General features: G+C 47.0%; 3 protein-coding genes across 5 annotated transcripts in view; 2 read left to right on the forward strand and 1 right to left on the reverse strand.

The window, feature by feature from the left end:
- Positions 1-16357, forward strand: part of PIGL (phosphatidylinositol glycan anchor biosynthesis class L) — a 72149-nt gene extending 55792 nt beyond the window's left edge. Inside the window, exons 6-13 of one of the 3 annotated variants that reach the window (XM_072353202.1) lie at positions 3093-3226; positions 4347-5264; positions 6870-7066; positions 8346-8536; positions 11811-11940; positions 12922-13070; positions 14321-14506; positions 15292-16357. In XM_072353202.1, the coding sequence (XP_072209303.1) occupies positions 3093-3226; positions 4347-4481 (269 nt within the window). In that variant the 3' untranslated portion in view covers positions 4482-5264; positions 6870-7066; positions 8346-8536; ... (2 more) ...; positions 14321-14506; positions 15292-16357. The remainder of the gene's footprint in view (positions 1-3092; positions 3227-4346; positions 5265-6869; positions 7067-8345; positions 8537-11810; positions 11941-12921; positions 13071-14320; positions 14507-15291) is intronic. The other 2 variants (XM_072353200.1, XM_072353203.1) reach the window with 2 other exon arrangements.
- On the reverse strand, positions 5991-9098 carry CENPV (centromere protein V). The gene is made up of 5 exons (XM_072353204.1): positions 8720-9098; positions 7743-7841; positions 6864-6933; positions 6519-6633; positions 5991-6227 (listed from the first exon to the last, which is right to left on the reverse strand). The coding sequence occupies exons 1-5, from the start codon at positions 8956-8958 to the stop codon at positions 6103-6105; spliced, it is 648 nt and encodes a 215-aa protein (XP_072209305.1). The 5' UTR covers positions 8959-9098; the 3' UTR covers positions 5991-6102.
- On the forward strand, positions 15298-16357 carry UBB (ubiquitin B). The gene has a single exon (XM_072353199.1). The coding sequence runs from the start codon at positions 15298-15300 to the stop codon at positions 16213-16215; it is 918 nt and encodes a 305-aa protein (XP_072209300.1). The 3' UTR covers positions 16216-16357.
- Positions 16358-19644: the final 3287 nt, after the last annotated feature.

Here is a 19644-nt window from a genome sequence, read left to right on the forward strand (position 1 = left end):
CTAGACGTCAGGTATTATCTAGACCAAACCAGCTCCATGCTTAGTTCATGCTGGTTTGTTAGATATACTGTAGTCCTGAATAGGCTGGATGGGCTGTGCCTCAGATTGGTTCAGGTTTGAAACTGACCCACATATAGATAGCATTTCCATTTCTCTAGCAGCATCATGAAACTCCTGAAGCTATATGAAAGCCTTGCTGCTCTGATTACATCACATCTGACATGACCTACAAATGCCAAAGGAACGGGGAGCTCCCATGCTGCTGCTTACGCTAAGCCTTTCCAAATATAGTTCCAGTCTCATTGAAATTCCTGGTATTTATAATTTGATCTGGCAGGCGTGCAGGGCTGTGCATCAGAGGGGCTTAATGAAACAAGACTGATGCTGGGATTGAGGCTGTCTGGATAGAGCTGAAAGGCATGTTCAGGCCATGGAAATGTCCTGTTCTGCTGTTGGTAAGAGGGAAGTATTTGTGGCAGAACCCGTGTAAGCTCATGTGATCAGGGAATCCAGAGAAAATCTCTCTGCAAATGCAAAAGCCAGCTAAGCCTTGCATTGCCTCACTGATATGCAAATGAGCACCCTAAATATCCTGCTTTGCTTTCTAATGCCCTTAGCCAGCATAAAGACAGCAGGCTTTTTATAATCTGTAATCAAGTTGTCCCAGCCAGGCACAAGCACGTAGGCTTGTTTCAAGAAGCCAAGACAGCTGCTGGTATGAATCCACCCCTTTTGCCGGCCCTGTCCGGCTTTAACCACCACTCTTTCAAAAGAATTGGTGTGCTAATGTCTGTCAGGAGCAGTACAAGCCCTTAGCATGTGTAGATCTGCTAATAATCTCATTCTAGGCATACTTGCTGCATAAGCAATTTGGAAGTAGAAAGCCAAGCCAAACAGGCTTCATGTGCTTCTATTCTAGGCCTAATCCACTAGCTATATTGATCTTGCCCTTTCTGCCAACCTAGAGAGGTTGTATTACACTGTTAATCCTGTCCTGCCCAGGTCACAGGCACAACAGGCTCTGAAGAGCTTCACCTGCTGGTGTCATGGGAGTAGACTCATCAATGGCAGCACTTCTCTTGCCCTGCTTGGCAGGGTGCAGTCTGTTTCTCTCAACCCTTTTCCATCCCTCACTGAACTGTACATTCCTTCCCTGCTTCACTTCATCTCACGTTCCCATGCAGAGCAGCCCTTGCTGTCAGCATGTGGAGATCCTTGTCATATCACTGACACAGAAGGCTCTTACAGTGCCCTTCATTTTGTGAAGCTTGAATGCCCACAGCTTTGCCTGATCTGGCCGATGGGGGCTCAGGAGGCCCAAGTGATGAATAGCAAATATTGAATTTGGTTGCAGCTGTTTGGGGAACTTACTGCTGAGATTTGGGGAACAGCAGGAAAACAATCTGCAGGCTTTGCTGCTGTGAGGAAGAGGGCTGGCGTGTTCTAGAATTAAAAAGAACACAGATTTGCTGCTTGGAAACAAGAAATATCTTTAGTGTGAGTAAAAGCTGTCAGGGCTCTTCTGCATGGAGCAGCAACACGCTTGTCACTGCAGAGCATCCTTCGTGGCAGCAGGCTGAAACCTTATGGCAGCTAAACAGCAACTGCTCAGTCTGTGACGTGTCAGGGAGGGCTGTGAGCAGCCAGGCCGTCAGGAGGTGACACAGGCCACCCGGTCACCCAGCTGCCTGCGTTCCCGCACGTCCCAGGGACACACTGCAGGGAGCTTGGCGCTGCTGTTGGTCCTCTCAGACAGCATGGCACAGCTGCAGCTCCGCAGGGACCTACACGGTGACCTTGCAAGGTTGAGCAGCTGAGGCTGCAGCAGGGAGCAGCAACGTGGCACAGCAACGACACGGTTCCGACCACGGGGCCACCGGCACAGCAGGGGCCTGCAGTGACCCAGCCAGGCGGTGCGTTTGCAGCTGCCTCGGGCCGCCATCTGCCGGCAGCTGCAGGAGGATTTATCTCCCTTCTTTTGAAGGAGAGAGGATAGAGAGGGATGGAAAGGTAAGAAAGTGTGTTGGAGTTGGTTAGGGCTGTAGTGTGCTATCAGCATACGCTTTGGTTGGATTAAAGCAAGACTCGTTGCAGCAAAGTGTCATTAAAACGATCCATTACACTGCCTTTGTGGCAATTCAACATTGTTCTTTGTCTCACTGGAGATCTGATGGCTTATCTGACTGCATTCTACAAAGCAACTTTGGCCTTTCCAGTTGGACTTCAGTACAGTGTCTAAAGCATGGAGTGTGATCACAGCAGGTTCTGAGCCCAAGGAAATCCCAAAGCAGCTCTTTTGAGGGCTACAAAGGGAAGAAAGGGAAGAAAGGAAGAAAGGGAAGAAAGGAAGAAAGGGAAGAAAGGGAAGAAGGGAAGAAAGGAAAGAAAGAAAGAAAGGAAAGAAAGAAAGGAAAGAAAGAAAGGAAAGAAAGAAAGGAAGAAGCAATTGACCTTTGAGTTCAGAGGTCTCTTCAAAATTAGAAAAAGGAAAAGAAGAAAAACCTAGTCAATGTAATCTTTATACACTCCATTCATCTACTTCAGCACGAATATCTGAGCAATGAATTCGAGAACTCTGATGAAGTGTAACTGCCACCCTGAGTTAATGTTTGATACAGCCCTTCCTGAGTCTTGTATCTTTTTTCTGTAAGTAAGAATTGGAGTGGAAAGAGGAAATCTTGTTTTTATTTGATGAACCAGAGACAGCTATTTCAAATTCCCATTGTATCAGGTACATCCAACCTGCAGCTTGCTTACCAGGGAGAAACAGCCCTCCCTTTGCAGTCACACCTTACTCCTGGCACTGCTTTTTGGCACTACATACGTTTGTGAGCAACTGTTTTCAAGGGCGAAGCATAGGAAGAGTAAAACTGCATCAGAAATCTGAAGAGTGCTGTGAGAGCTCACTGAGAATTGCTGCCGCTGAACCAGGCTGATGTGTTACTGCCACAAAAGCAAGGTTACGGAGCCCTTTTGTGCAAAAAAAGAACAATACAGGGGGATCTGCAAAGACCTGCTGAGCCTGCAGAGATAGATGGGCGCCTTACAACAGTTCTGTTGTTCTGAAATATTTATCCTCTCTCTCTGTCCAGGGTGTCGTGTGCTTGTCCTTGAGTCAGTAAATCTGCTGCGGAAGTACATCTCCATCCTGGATGTGCCCCTTTCCTGCCTCCTGCCCAGAGATGCGCTCTTCATACTCACAGAGGAGGAAACTGAACAAGCCAGGGTGAGACTCTTTGCACTTGTTTAACCTGTTTGAATAACTCATCATCACTGAGAAAGCTCTGGTCAGAAGGTTCAGGTCATCATCACAGAGGGCTTCACAGATAATTATACCTGTAGGTTATGAATGTCACTAGTGGGCAGTCTTTAGTGATTTGTGAAATATGAATGGGCGAACTGCTTTGCTTCACATGCTGTGTGGATTGTAGGACAGGGCTGAGCAGATTTACAGCTCAGAGATCTTGTGTTGTCAGAGTGCACTGAATTTTGCGGTGTCTAGGATGTTAGGTGTAGGAGGACACTGAATCCAACATGCAGTATTCTGAACAAGTGACCTGTCTCAGAAAGGTAGGACTGCATGCCAGGAAGTGTGTTCTTGGATCGTAGCTCTAACTAAAGATGGAGACAACTCATGGTCCAAAGCTCTTAACAGGCCTCCTTCTCCACTGTGCATTTTTACTAATTATTTTGCTGCACGAGATCTCAGAATTCAGTCTGCAGTTCCCATACGATCAGCTCCTCTTCCATTGCATGTTATCGTTTACCCAGCAGTCAGTCCTGTTAGTCCACAGATAACATACACAGAACTTACCTAGTTCTGAGGCTACTGAGGTTATGCCACGTAACCGATAAAGGTGGCATTGTTCCCTTTTGTTTTTTGTTTCTGAAATCTGACCGTTTCAAGCTGGCATGCTGTAAACAGATAAAGTTCAGTTTCAGCTGGCAGCATATGATCAGAAGCAGCGTGCTGTGTGTTCTCAGGTGCACAACTATCGCATTTCTGCTTCTCCAACATGTGAACACCCAGGCATGAGACCATGCAGGGGGGGAGCACTTACATTACAAAGAAGCTGTCGTGGCATCCACCTGCAGTTGGTAACATCCTTTCTAGCAGGACCTCTCAACAAGAGGCAGCACAACACCAGCCATGTAGGAGCACAGCTTTCTTCCTGCCCTTTGGCCTCACAGTAGGCAACCTTGCACTCTTACTGATGCTTCCTTGCTCACTGAAAGCAGACAGTCCTTTACATTGGCAGTAAAACTAATGGGAGGCCCTGAAAACTGCAGTCACATTAGGTCAGGAAGGTCTCTATAATGGTTTCTTAACTTTTTTTTCCTTCTAGAGAGCCATGCAGTGTCATCACAGCCAGCTCCTCTGGTTTCGCCGCATCTATATGCTTTTCTCACGTTACATGGTGATCAATTCACTCCACCTTCTAGAAAAGACAACGCTTACAACTTCAGGAGTAAAGGAATGAGTCAAAAAAAGACTGTGCCAGGGCAACCACTAAAGAAATCCCAACTGTTAGGCACTCAAGAGGGCAGGATTCTCTCTGCATAGTGTTCTTTCAGACTACAGAAAGCAGGTTGTATATAAACTTTCTCCTGTATTTTGTTGCCTGAGACATTTAGATGAAGACGGTTTAACACCTGCTCTATTTTCTCCCTTTAGAAGCTTAAATAGGATATGAAAATTGAATTAGCCTAATTAGGAGTCAAAAGATGGAGTACTCTGTGTTAGAGAAGATATGGCACAAACTACTTTTCCTCTCGAAGACGCAGTTATGAAGGCAGCTTTGGAACTTTATCTCCTGGTACTTTTGTAAAATCCAAATGTTAGGAGTGACTTTTATAGGATCGTTCTATGTTCACAAGTAAAAACAGAACCATGAGACCCATCGTACTCAGTCAGAACTTTAAAAAGCCAAAGCTCATGAATAAAGCATTAGAAAGTATACAGATTTCTCATATTGCACTGATCTTTGCTGCTGCTGCTTTGAGATGCATTGTGTTGCAGGCTCCCTTTTCCCAGAGTGTCCCTCATGAAACACAAGCATTTCTTCTTGCTTCAGAACATGGGGCTTGAGATCAACTCAAGAGTCTCATCAGGATCTAAGAATGTGTTGGAAGAGCCCCAGACTGTAAATAAGTCTTTTGTAGAACACAGAGACAAAAATAGCAAGTGATGCTTCAAAAAGTTGTTCTGCTCACGTGAAAGACAACTGCAGGAGTTAAAGATCCCTCACCCTTTGCATTAAAAGGTAAGTGAAGATGTCAGCTTTCAGTGATTAAGTCCTTCAGATACACAGGGATTTCAGGAGTGATTTGGGATTCTGCTGGTTACAGTGTAGTGAAGTCAGCAATATTCCATGTTTCTGTGGACTTGTCTGCTGACACATTTTCCCCGCACCTACACTGCTAGCCATTGCACAGTCAAGATGAGAACCCAAATTGCCAGATCCTGCTCCTTAAGACAGCAGATGAGTTCTTGGTTGTACTGGAGCACGTGTCCATTGTTAGAAGAGTATGACTACTGAGTTCAGTTTGCTGGCCTCGTCATTGCTTAAACGTATGCTGATTCAGCCTTAAAACCATAAGCAAGTTCAGACTTAAGTAAATCAGTACTCTTAATCACATGGATAACTTTATTGGTCTTTCTACTGCATGCATCTAAGCACCTGTATAAGTGCTTTACTGAACCTGAGCCTAGTAAGCTCTTTCAAACCCCCTTTAACTCTCAATCTGCTGTAAGTTCACTGAAGTTAACAGAGCAAACACAGCACAAGCTAGTACTATGTCCTAAACAGGAGATTATCTTATATAGGAGACTTTACATAGGACATTTTTGTAAGCCAGACTTTATTATTTTTAAAACTTTGCTTTGTTTATTGTGATTAAGCTTTACCACAGCTAAGGGTGAATTAGCAAAGTCCTGGGGTGATTTATTGAATAAAGGTAGCTTTAAAACTCAGAGTCACAAATGAATGGCACAGGCAGAATAGAAATGTTTATTTAAGAAACAGAAAGATAACAATACTCAGAAATGCCCGGAGTGCAATTCCATGGCAGTGCTCCAAGTTCAGCTGTTGGAAGGGTACATCAGGGTTTTGACATGTCTCTGATGGTCTTATGTTCCTTTACTGCCTTCTCCCATTCTTTGCCATTGATATCCTCTGTAACAATGCTGTGCACAGTGCCATCATCCAGACAATGGGGAGCTATCCCTGAAGAAAAAGAGAGTACACAGAAACCTGCTTTTCACAGCTAAAGAGTAGGAGGTGCCTGCATCTCTGCGCTCTGCAGATGGGGCACCTCAGAGATTATCAGTAGATGCTGTCAGCTCAGCTATTGCTGTGATGCTGAGGAGTCTCAATGAGAAAACTGTCATGGGCAGAAGCCCACAAGACACACTGCTCACAGCTCTCACACTAGCAGCCAGTGCAATCTCCATCCAGGCTTTGCTTGGTGCTCAACTTTTGTTACCACAGTTTGCCAGGTTTACTCTTTCTACCTACCGTAGCCATCTGGATTAGAGCGAGGAGTGTAAAAGCTCTGTACACCACAGGTCTTGCAGAATGTGTGCTGGGCACGATGTGTGTTGAAGGTGTATGTTGTCAAGTTATCAGCACCCTAAGTAGAAATAAAAAGCAATGCAGATTTTCCACATAAATAGGTGTATTAATTACTTTCTATGAACTAAGACATAAACATCACCTTCTTGTCTCTACTAGAGATAAAGAATTAGGGCAAGAAAACTGGGGAACCACTCACATCTTTTACAATAGTAATAGATTACATTGATTAGGTAATTTCTTTCTGTTAGTGTTTATGGGCAGGTTCTTACTGCATTCTTACTCTACCTTCAGCAGCTTGAAACGTGAAGCTGGGACAATGAAGTGCCTGTTCTGCTTCTTTGTGCAAATGCTGCAACTGTAAAAGAAAGAGAAGACCTTTCTAGAAGCAGCAGATGAGTTGTAACACAAGAATCAGATCAGATCTAGCTCAGACCTCTTGATGACAGAAATTCCACTAAGAGCTAAAATGCTTCCTTAGCCTCAAAGAGGTAAGTGACAAAAATGGGCTCGTACATATCAGTAGTGTTTGCTAAGCATGCCCATAGAACAGACTGACCCTATGCAGGTAAGCAATAAGGCACTGACCTCTAGCAAGCATTATATGCTTTATTTTTTCCCCATGTGCAACTTTCAGTTGACATACCAAGGACTAACTGTGGCCCTGAGAAATGCATTTAATCTTTCAGACCAGTATGCCAACTTTCTAACATTAATTAACTTGCAAACAAGAAAGCGAGATTCAAAGGTTACCCATGAGCTGGAAGCAAACTTGTTGCAGGTGGGGGAAAGGCTGTTGAAATCAGACATTGCTGTAGTTTGTGCTCCTGGTCGGTAAATGTTACATTTCTAAGTTAAAAGGGGATTGATGTGCCTTGAGCACACTGAGCTTAGAGGAACGGAAAGCAGATGGCTGAGTGCCTGTTGTCATTAGATCTTTCCCAACACTTTCTGTGTAAGCATGGATGAGGGGATGTGAAGTCCTGCCCACGAGTCATCTGCAATCACCTGTGCTGGTCCCATATTGGATCAGCACGTAATTAGGCACATACCATATGGAAACAGAGCAGAGGATGTTCTTCCATTTTATTACAGTCTTTTGTCTATGACGTTGACTGGAAATGCATACAAGCTCTTATTTATGAGGACAGTGAACCAAAAACTCACTTGCAGTTAAAAACATGCAGGTCTGCTGAAGCCCAGACCTCAAAGCGGACGGCCCCGCAGTGACATCCTCCTGTGTGTTTGACCAGACCTCTGTGCTCACTGGAGAGAAAAGCAACAGACAGGTTATGTGAGCAAAGGTTTTTCTGTTGGCCAAGGAGACATTTGGGCTATTCCATTACTCGGTTTTGCTTTGAGCACTTGCAGTGCACCTTAAAATAGCATCTCCTCAAATGTATTCAAATAAAGAGCTCCCAGGTGGGGCAGAGAATGGGTTTTGTCTTCTGCAGCAACTGCATTTTTGACTTGATTAAAACAGCAAAAGGAAAGAACTGCAGTTCAAGTAGAGCGGCCTGTAACACAGAATGTGTGCTGCCCTGCCACAGCCCTGGCCAGAATTCTGGCCTCAGTTGCAGCACTAGCTGTGTCCAGCAATGCATAGGAAGCAGCGTTCTCACAATGCAGCCCCTCTTGGAGCTGGGAAATGGCTTTTCCCACGTTTTTTTCCTCCAGCTCTAACGCTGTTCCGTGGAAAAGCTGGGAGCGGCAGAGATAAGTGAATTCTGCGTCATATTTGAAACGTTTTATTTTGTATGTTAATTGCAGGGGAACTTTACGATGAAAGAATCTCTGAGCTTCTCCCTCTCCCCCAGGGTGCATCCATAGCAACTCTGCAGGACGAACACGGTCGACTCAAACGTTAAATGCAGAGGAAAACCCATTTCCTTTCAACTTTCCTCTCCCGCGGGCAGTGACTGATTACAGCCCAGTGATGATGGACCGAGAGAATGCAGGAGGTGGGTGCGGGTTTAGGAGACCCTCGGCTCTCACGCCAGGGAATCCAATCCCCAAAGGCATTTGTGACTGGGGAGCTGTGAATTAACATACAAAGCCACTTTGTGCGGGAGGACCCACCCCCTCCCCGGGCCCGTGTTCACTGCCGTGCGAGCGGTGGGATCTCTAACCCGTCCCGTACTCACTAGGCGTCCAGCAGCAGCCGCGCCGCTTCCTCGCAGCTCAGCCGGTGCCGCTCCTGGAAGGCGGCCCAGCGCTCGCTCTGCGCCCCTAGATCGAACGTACCGACGGGCAGCGCCCGCTCTCCTCCCCGGCAGCCGCCCGCCTTCTTCCCTCTCTCCCGGCGGTTCCTACCCGTGGGCGAAGCGGCGGCCGCGCTGCTCCGCCGGGAGCGCCGCGCATTGCCCGCCGCAGCGCGCCCCATGTGCTGCTGCTCCCCATGTGCTGCGCCCCGCGCTGCTGCCCGCGGCCGCCAGGGGGCGCTGTGGCGGCGTGGGATAGGGGGCGTCCCGGGAGGCCGTGCCGGGCTGTGCCCGCGGGGCGCTGCTGGCCGGGGCGATTCGCCTGCGGGTACAACCGGGAATGGTAGCGAGGAGAGTCCCGCCCCGCCTTGTCAGCTGGTCTGCCCCAATGGAAAGCGAGTTCGTGCTACATTTGATAGAGATTTGGGCATAAAGACGAGGTTTCTGCTGAGAAAAACAGCCAAGGAATGGCCCAGCTGAGGGTTCAAGGCAGCAGGTGAATGTGAATTCATCCCGTTTATGGAATCTGAGCCCTAAACCCAACGCCCGAGTGAATACGGTTAGTTTGGATCTGCAGGCTGTGAGCTCAGGGTGCCAGCTGGCCTGTAACGTACCGTACAGTGGTAGAAATGCCAGTTATTTGCAAGCGTTAGCACAAGGTTTTCTCTTTAATTATAAACACAGGGTGCTTCGCATAGTCAAGGTTGTCATCTGCTTTGCAGACCTGAACGTGCTGCGTGACATCTCAGCTATGCGCCCTCCCTCCTTTCAAAACAAGGCTGCTGTTCAACAACACTCCAGTGCATCATTATGCATGTTTGAAGTGCAGCGAGGCCCCGTCCTTCCTGAGCTGTGAATCATGATGGCAGCTCTGCAGAGAAATGGGCTCAAACGTGCTTCCCACCAGGCACCCTTTATTTCCCCCTTCTGTCACCAGAGTCTTTAAGTGAAAAGGGGAACAAACAACATAGTAGAGCCCCTAAAATAAACACAACCTCTGACAGCACGTCTCTGCTGGTAAATGGCCTAGAGGAGAATATTTACTAACATCTGTAGGACAAAGCTGTTTCTGGAGTGAAACTGTTCAGTGTGGGGTAAAGGAGAGGAACTTGTGTCACTCCGAGGCTGATTGCCCAGTGTGGCTGGAGTGGGGTTTTGTTTTGTTGGAGCGACAATCAATAGCTTCTATTGGCAGCAGTTCTTAATGCCTCACTCTGCTCTGGAAGCGGAGCGGGGTGAGATGTAAACAAGTGAGTTAGCAGTCTGGTATGGGGCAGAACGGACACAAGGGGGTCACGTCTCATCCAGGAATATAGCAAAGCAACTGGACGATGATGAAACGTCCATCAGCACTCTCTGGTCTGGAAAACAGCTTTAAAAACACGCATCTGCAACATGTGGGCTGCCTCTTGAGTTGGCACGGAGCAGGACTCAAATAACAATCCAGTGGCTCAGCATCACCCTTCACTGATGATAGGAAGGGATACTGAGTTACAGTTTCCTGTTATTCCCCATCTGAACCTCTGGACTCATTAGTCACTCTTAATAGAACCATTTTAAACGTGCTGCTGTATGTGACAAATTCTGGCCTGTGTCAGCATGTTCTTCAGGAGCAGGATTGGGGCCCCTCCCAGACCTTTAGTCACACTCAACTTCATGTTAGTCACCTCGTATTTTGGGAGGAAACGTCACTCAGGTGAAACTGGAGACGGTGAGTTGAAACCGAGTCCGTAGTGTAGTTTGCAGCATGGTTTTATCTGCCCTAGGTGTGGGTATGGCCTGCAGCAGTGGCAGGTTTCAGCCTACAGCAGTCTGTCCTCTAAAAACGAGAAGTAAATCAAAAGTAAAAGGCAGAGCATGTTTTGGATCAGTTCACAAACAGCCACCTACCTGCTTGGAGGGAGACACGAACATTTGTACACCCTCCTAAAGCAGATCCTGAGTGAGAACTGGAGCGTGTAGTCTATGTCATATGCACAAAGCTGTCACTTTCCTCTTACCTCCGCTATTAATTCGCTGTATTTTAAATGTAGAAAGCATTTTGAGAAGCTAAATTCTGTGCCCTAAGATGTTTCAAGGTAAAGAACTACAAGAAAAGCAAAAAGAAAAGCAAAATGCAGTCATTTCAGGAGGATACAGCAAAAAATATTCTTCCTCCTTTGTCACTTGTTTCAAAGGACTCATAAAGCTCAAAACTGGGCCCTGCAGAAAGAAACAGTGCTAGAAGGTTATAGCAGGTCTGTGGCTGCTGTTAAATTTTACTGGTATTTTGATTGCAAGTCCTAAATTTCAATGGCTGCAAATAGGATTGGGGTGTACGTGTATGTATGGCCGTTAGATGTTGCCCAGTGCCTAAAGAGTAACAGCCTTCACGCTGATTATTTCCCACATTTACCAAACGTTAATGGCAGGAGAAGATAAAGATTGTTTTCTTCTAAAGCTTCTGAAACAAAACAGAGAAGGAAGAAACATTCAGAAAGAGGGTGAGAAAGATAAGAGGAAGAAAAGTCCGGTAAATGACTGTTCTCTTTGGGTGTATCGTTCACAGTCGAACAGCTGACGTGTTTTAGTGCTGAAGTACAAAGGTGTTTTTCTGTGCCATGCAGCTCTGCTTGTATAACAATGACTCAGCTATGCAGACCTGGCTTGCAGCCTGTGTGGAGATTCTGCCTGTAAGGGCATTTTCACTGCAAAAGCAGCACTAAAAGCAGCAACATGTTCGTGGGTTTAAGAGCAGTAGAAACTGCAGGTGCTTTTCATCTAACAGACAGGGAATTAGAAGCAGTTTAGAGCTAATTCCATGCTTAAAAGCACTGAGGCATTAAAGATCACATAGTTTGTACAGGGGAGAAAAATAACAGCGTTTGGATTTTAGTCTTAATGTCATGGACCTATCTCTTATTAAGGGATACAAGAAGACAAAGGGTCTGACGGACAAAGGCTGTTCAGAATGGCCTTCACGGTGTTTCTGTTTGATAGAAATTGTTAATGATTATTCACAACATTCTAAACTTGCTTCTTTCTGTTTTTCAAGATGCTTCTCTGCTGTCCTGCTGGAAATTCCCACCCCTGAAACCACAAACTAAATCAGCTCAGACACAGCAGAGAAAACACAAAGAGAGCTCCTTCACTGCAGTGCAGCTTGGACCAGCTCCAACAGGCTGGTAAGCAGGAGACAGGCTGCAGAGACACAGACGTGTCATTTTTAGAACAGACCCAGATCTTGTTGCTTTCACTGGCGCTGTGTGCAGGCACAAACCTGGGATCTCAGATCGATGGCGTCTTTAGAAAATGCCCCGTAAAAGCCTCCTGACATCACTTCATGTGGATCATTAAGAGAAGGACAAGCCCAAGCAGGTTTATGGTAGCAACACAGCTAAAACAAAGCTGTATCTCCCATGTCCTGCAAAGTCAAGCTGTGCTTTAAACAGACAGGGGGACAAAAAAGTATTGCCCAATTTCCCTATTTTATTACAAGCCCAGCTAGTTCTTCTTATGAAGGTTTAAGCTCCTGAGTTTGATGGCTTATTAAAAACTTTGCTTATTTAAGTTATTCTTAGCATAAGGCTTAGAAAAACAAAACAAAACTCCGAGTTCTTTTTTTGGTAATGTCATAATATTACAGTCCGTCTTACAGTGCTTTGAATTGTCACTTGTTATTTCTGTAACCCTCGAGCTTGGCTGTACAAGGACAAGCAGTAACACACCACAGCTCTGTTTGTCTTGTGACTGGGCCTTATTGCGACATGGCAGGTTTGGGGAGAAAATATCTTATCTCCATAAGCATAAATAGATAAATGTAATTATCCTGTGTCATATACAGTAAGGTAAACCCGAGGTACATGTGACTAATGTTATGAGGTAGGGCAATACGCTGTTTTTCCTTATGGCAAATAGCCCGTTTTTATCTGGACAAAGGAAAAATACTGATCTTGCCACGCATACACGAGTCCTGTGATTGTCCAGCTGCCCCAAGTTAAACTCTTGTAACTAAAGATAAACAGATTGCTTCATTTGACATTGCCCTTGTGGTAACGCTATGCTGTTGCTAAGATGGTAGTGTACATCAAAACAGACACCGTGTTCTAGAACGTTCAGATTCATTGGAAACATTTCTTTGACCCCAAGTTTTTCTCTTCTGAAAGCAGGTTACTTTGTACTGCTGCCCAATGACCTACTTCTGAAATTGCTGGCAAGAAACACGTGTCCTCACAGCAGGCCCCGCACCTTGGCAAAGGCTGGAACCACCTGTGCAGTCAGTCCAGTCACAGGATACGGCGTCCTGTATTTACAGGTTTGCATTTATTTATACACAGTCCAGTCAGTTGCTTATTCACATAGAGCTACTGGAGGAAGGGCAGTGTGCGTGCTAAATACTTAGATATGTTTAACTAGCAAACAACTGCTTTCGTAAACAGTTTAGTCGTAGGCTTTGGCAATAGTTTTTTTGCTTGTTTGTTTAAGGGAGAGCTCTGGTATTTTCTGAAAGTGCTGAAATCCTTAATGCAGGCCCAAAACACACAGGCCAGACTTTAGACTTTGTGGTTAATATCCAGTTTAGCAGCTGTGGCCTTTCACATCTGTAAATATTATTCCTAGTTTCTCGTGGCTTTACCTCTCAGAGCGCCTTGTTTAGCTGCCTTGGCTCTAACATCTATTGCTTTGGCACTTCGCACACAAAAAGAACCTATTGGAAACAGTGAGCAAAGTTGGCAGCATTAAGGAAACAAATGTAACGTTGCATAAATACGCCCTTTGTCCTAAATCTATGTAGCCGAATAGTATCTCAGAGGTTCCCAGTTGCTCTTTACTCCCTTCCCGTCCGCATTCTGAGTAACTGCTGGGAAGGTTTATTTCCTTTTTCCTGTAAACCACCAAGTGCTGAGCAGGCGGGGGCCTCGCTGAAAGAAATGAAACCTAGCTTTTAAACTGGGGGAAACACAGCTCATAGCACTGTGTTCAATCCTGCTATTCACACCAGCAAGTTCACCTGTGTTCACCGTGAGAGCAGCGAGTGAAACAGCAGGGAAGCCTGTTTGGTTTTTGCATGCTCTGGTTGTGATATAAGAGCCGTCCTGAAAGGTATAATGAGCTTTAATGAACACAATGAGCTTTAATGAACACAAAGCACGCTGCCACGTCGGCTCAAAGCAGGAAGCTGCTGTGTGACCTGCTCAGGGCTTCCTGTTCTGAAAGCAGCTGGCAGCCATTCCAGATGCCAGCACTGTGGCAGAGGTGTCTCAGCACAGCGGACTGCTGTGGTTACGGGGCACTTTCTGCCCCCCTTCCCTAAGCAATAGCCGACAAAAAGATGCGGCCTAAACACAACGTCCCCATGGCCGCGGGGCCTGCACGGCCTCTCCCTGCCCCCACTCTACGGAGCAGCGCATGCGCACACCCCCCCACACCCCACCGAAATCTGCCCCCGCAGAGCAGGGCCGCCCTAGCAACAGGGCTGACCTCACCGCGCACCAATCAGAACGCTGCAACGCTCGAATCTTCTAGAGCTTTCTTTACAACGATCTCTCCTTAACAACCAATCAGCAGCCACCTTTCTTACTGCCGCACCAATCAGCGCCGATCTTGCCACCGTTGGCATTAAGCCGTTTCACCGCAGCTCCAGATCCATCCGCACCCTCCGACCTTTAGGGATTTTTAAGGGTCTCAGCTCCGTGCCGAGGACATCAGGGACCCCTTTGGTCCTGAGAGAGGGATCGGAGCGGGAGAGAGGCAAGTATCGGTGGTGCCGGGGGGGGGTCGTTTGGGACTACTTTGCGAGGTGGATGGATACGTCAGTATCTTGAGGGCGGGGACTGTGTGGCGCTAGGAGCATAAATAGGGGCGGCGCTGCGTTACACCGCAGAACACTGCTACTGGATTCGGGGTTGCGTTGATTGCGAGCTGAGCTCAGGGCAGGAGACGTGAGTTGTGGGGGGGAGCGATGGGGTGGGAGGGAGAAGGGACGGGGGTTGTTTGTTTTCCAGTCAGGAAGGCAGGAAGGGTTGGAGTGAGTCTGCTTGGGGGGGGGTATTCGTGAGGGGCGGTGGTTGTGGAGGGCCTCATCCGTCCTGAGGGCGCTTGAAAAGTGGTGCGGGGGGCGGTGGGGGCAGGGGAAGGTTCTGTCTGAGAAAGGCGGGATGTTAGAAAAGATGGCGGAGCGCGTCGTTGTGCTGCCCGGAAGCGGGAGCTGAGTCAGCGCCGGGCGGGGGCAGCGCGGCTACAGCAGTTTGTCAGAGGGAGAGCGGGGGGGGGGGGAAGGTCTGCCCTGTGTTACGGGAAGGGGGTGCTGGGCCCGGCCGGCTGTGGTACGGGTAATGCTTGGGCCTTCGGAATTATACCTGAAGGGAGAGGTGGGGAGCAGGAATAACAGGGTTAGTAATAGCTTACAGAAATCCTAAGTGATATTAACGGAATGTGAATTAGTAAGTTTTGTGTTTTTTTTTTCTCGTTTGTAAAGCATGGGTAGAATTAAAGTGATGTTTTAGCTAAGGCTGAAACTTTTGTGTGTTTTTCAGGTAAACATGCAGATCTTTGTGAAGACCCTGACTGGCAAGACCATCACCCTTGAGGTTGAGCCCAGTGACACCATTGAGAATGTGAAGGCCAAGATCCAAGACAAAGAAGGCATTCCTCCCGATCAGCAGAGGCTGATCTTTGCTGGCAAGCAGCTGGAAGACGGGCGCACCCTGTCTGACTACAACATCCAGAAGGAGTCCACCCTGCACCTGGTGCTGCGCCTCAGGGGAGGGATGCAGATCTTTGTGAAGACCCTGACTGGCAAGACCATCACTCTTGAGGTTGAGCCCAGTGATACTATTGAGAATGTGAAGGCCAAGATCCAGGATAAGGAAGGCATTCCTCCCGATCAGCAGAGGCTGATCTTTGCTGGCAAGCAGCTGGAAGATGGGCGCACCCTGTCTGACTATAACATCCAGAAGGAGTCCACCCTGCACCTGGTGCTGCGTCTGAGAGGAGGGATGCAGATCTTCGTGAAAACCCTGACTGGCAAGACCATCACTCTTGAGGTTGAACCCAGTGACACCATTGAGAACGTGAAGGCCAAAATCCAAGACAAAGAAGGCATTCCTCCCGATCAGCAGAGGTTGATCTTCGCTGGCAAGCAGCTGGAAGATGGCCGTACCCTGTCTGACTACAACATTCAGAAGGAGTCCACCCTGCATCTTGTGCTGCGCCTCAGGGGAGGGATGCAGATCTTTGTGAAGACCCTGACTGGCAAGACCATCACCCTTGAGGTTGAGCCCAGTGACACCATTGAAAATGTGAAGGCCAAGATCCAAGACAAAGAAGGCATTCCTCCCGATCAGCAGAGGCTGATCTTCGCTGGCAAGCAGCTGGAAGATGGGCGCACCCTGTCTGACTACAACATCCAGAAGGAGTCCACCCTGCACCTGGTGCTGCGCCTCAGGGGTGGCAATTAGTTGTTGTCAGCAGTCTTGTCGAGCAAGATGCACAGCACTTGTGTTTGCACTGTAGTCTTTCTAATGTCTTAAATTAAATGCAAGCTTAAGTAACTGCTGATCTGTATGTTGAAATGCTAATAAAGTTTTCTGTTGCACATTACGTTCTGTTGTCTGTCTCAGTTTAAGCTAGTAAACCCAGTATATATAAATGACACATTCCTTTTGTTTTTCTTCCATGGTGGTTTAAGGTCTTTGCGTGGGTTGTGGAGGCATTTGAGGGTGAATCCTAACACGGATTAAAGTCTTAAGTCTAAGCACTAGTGCTGTGTCACTAAATCTTGCTAGAATTTAACATGATTCTGTATTTTCAGAAAGGATACAGCGTTCCTGTGAGGACTCCAGAAGGCTGCTGTTATCTACATTAAGGCTGTAGAATTAAGGTAGTGGGAGTGGGTTGTAAACTGCACTGTTACAGTGGGTGGTCCTGAGATTCCATTACCTCAGGTGTGACTTAGCACTCGGTGTCCTTGGTGCAGTTTTTAAACTGGAGCAGTGTTTAAAACTGCGTTGTCTTTTGCAGTCACATGAAGTGGAAGGAAAGAAGGGTGTTTTGTTGTGGGCTTAACTACATCAAACACTTAGTATCTGGGGAAGGCCTGTTCTGGAGGCCTGCATGAATTGATAAACTCTAATGAAAATGGCCACCTTAAATACTGCACAGCAAAGGGGTGGGAGCAGTGGGGGCTGTTCAGGTTAAACACTGACCTTCACAAAAGCATTTGGAGCTGATGACCCTCCAAGCAAACACTGGGAAACACAAGGTTTGGAACGATAGTTCAGCCACATCATCATGGGCCCTACGGGATGGATGTCATCATCCAAGTGCCTTTTTATGGAAACTTAAGCAGGCTGGGAGGATCGTGGCTGTCAAGACCTTGATCTGTTGAATATTAAGAGCTGCTTAAGTGTTCAAATGCAGCCAGCATCCATGTACTCAGTGCCCTTTCTTACTGGTCGTCTAGATGGTGTTAGTATGGGCTCTCATCTCCTGCAGTGCTGCAGCTTCCTTTCAAATATGATTCTCACTGAATTTACTGAGCACGTCCTGGAAATGACTGGTATAGCAGTGCTGCCCCTGACAGTGCATGCTTAATATGCATGTGAACACGGGGAGGTTTAACCTGCTGATTGCAGGTGATTTAAATGTCCTTTTGCTGGTCACAGCTGTGGTTGATATTCTTTGCAGAAGGTTTTGATTCCCTGCTTTCCTTGGTGCATGAATTCCCTGAGTAATTCGCAGTCTGGTGGAGATACGGCAATAGGTAGATCTACTTTTTCTGCTGATTATTTGTTCCACAGTGAAATCAGCTGCTTTATCTTCCCCAGATCCTGATTAAGAGCTGTCCTTTCTCAAGTTCTTTTAATAATTAAACAGTGCTGTGTGGTAACGGTTACAGTAGCTAACTGATCAGATGGGCAGACTGCAGGATCAAGGGGGGGTTTGTTTGCTTTGGGTTAGGAACGAGTCTGTCATGGGCGGGTAGTTCTAGAGCCAGTTCCTGAATGAGAGCTGTTGCTGGAGTGTTCAAGTGCAGCATGGAACCCAGGCTTCCTAATTGCCACTAGGTGCAGCTGGTTGCATGGAGAGCTGAGCTGTGGTTGGGGTCTGGCCTGCTCTGCAAGAGCTGAGACCCTGGGAACGTGCTGTGTAGGCATGGGAGGGTCTGCACCAGCTTCCCCTGTGTGCCCTCACTGACCACAGTGCATTCAGCCCAAACCAAGCTGGGCTGGTGGCTGGGGAGCAGCTCAGGCCCGTTCTGCACAGCCTGCACTGGTTGTATGGAACTACCTCTGTGTCCACCTGCTGTTTTCCCAGCCCACCAGCTGAGGCTCATACTGAAAGTTAATTCACTATATTTGACTGCTTAGAAATGGCACAGAACAGCAGAGGTACAAGAAGTGACGTTCAGAGGTGCTGTCGTGTTGCGGTGCTTCCCTGGGTGAAGGACCATGTTTCTCACAAGTGTGAACGCCTGGAACTGCTTTTGCTGTTTGCCGGTGTAAAGCGGCAGCAATTCAGGGTCATTCATGGAGTGACCACCGGGTGTCACTGTTGCTGCATAGAAGCGTTGATTCGAAGCGGATCTCGTGTTTTGTTGATTGTGTGACTGTCGGTGCAGCATTTCTTCAGGCTGTAATCACGTAGGAAAGGATTCATTGAGTACAAAGAGAGTCCCACTGAAGGAACGTGAGAAGCTGATGGCTCCTTCAAAGGCCTGAAAGGTAATATGGACGGGAGCATTTAAATGTAGCGATGCGAGACCAGTAGGTATCCAAATACTGTTGTGTACGTAATTGAGGTAGTGGGGCAGTAGCAAATACCTGGTATTTCCCCAAGTCTGACAGAGCACCTTTAAGAGTCACAGTCTTCTCTTTTAGCCTTCATGAGGTAGGAACGAAATGCTCACCCACCTGCTGTCCCAGAAGGCCTCTTAGTGCTCCTCTCTACATGCAACTCTTACAGACTTCTTTCTTCTGTGAGGGTGATTTTGAGCTGCTTACAGTGGCTACAGATCTGTAATTAAACTACAGACAAAAGTAAGTGACTTTTCCTCTTTGCAGCATACAAAAAAGATATTAGTTATAAAAGCATTTTTCAGTATGTGGTAAAAATTGGTGTGTTCATCTCTGCGTATGATCAGAGAATGCTTTAGGAGATGCTTGTTTGCATCTTAAAGCTGTCCTCCCTTCTGCTTCCTGTTGCATTCTGTTTGATCGGGTTCGAGTCATTGTTTTTTATGCCATGAGTTGCTGTGCTCCTTCCTACAGCGTGTATCATCCGTTCTTGTGCCTCAGCTCTCATCTTGAAATGCATTATTTGATAGAACAGAAAACTTCACTCAGAGTTTAACTTCTCTCTTCGTGCTTTGAAGTTTTCTTGTGCCTTGCTTCTCCCTGCTCCAAAATGGAAATGCAAATGTCTGTCACAGTGTCCTCCCTATGAAAGAGTGTGCGCATGTGTGTGTGCATACCAGTGTTTCTGTGCTCTCCCAGCAGCTCCATGTTTCTGTTTTGCTGCGCTGACCTCCCAGCTGGCAGTGATTCCTTTCCCAGCAAACTGCACATTCGCCTTCCTCTGTGTAAACTATTAAAACCAGATGAGCAGAACCGAATCTGTTTTGATGCACTTCTGTAGGCTGATTTCATTCCTGGGTTATAATGGTGGGCTGACTCATGAAAGCTGGGGGAGGGAAGTTTATGCTAAACTATCCAGCCTGGTTCTACATCTCTAGTTTCCCAAGTAAATTCATGTTCCAGGGAACCCCACGTTGTCCAGCCATCCTGTCACATGAATATTGCTTTGGGTTCTCTGTAGGCTTGTGGTAGCTTTGGAAAAAATCCATAGCCGGAGTTCAATATGTCACAATGTGACACATCTCAACATCT

Source organism: Excalfactoria chinensis, chromosome 19 (assembly GCF_039878825.1).
Source record: "Excalfactoria chinensis isolate bCotChi1 chromosome 19, bCotChi1.hap2, whole genome shotgun sequence".
Classification (NCBI taxonomy): Eukaryota; Metazoa; Chordata; class Aves; order Galliformes; family Phasianidae; genus Excalfactoria; species Excalfactoria chinensis.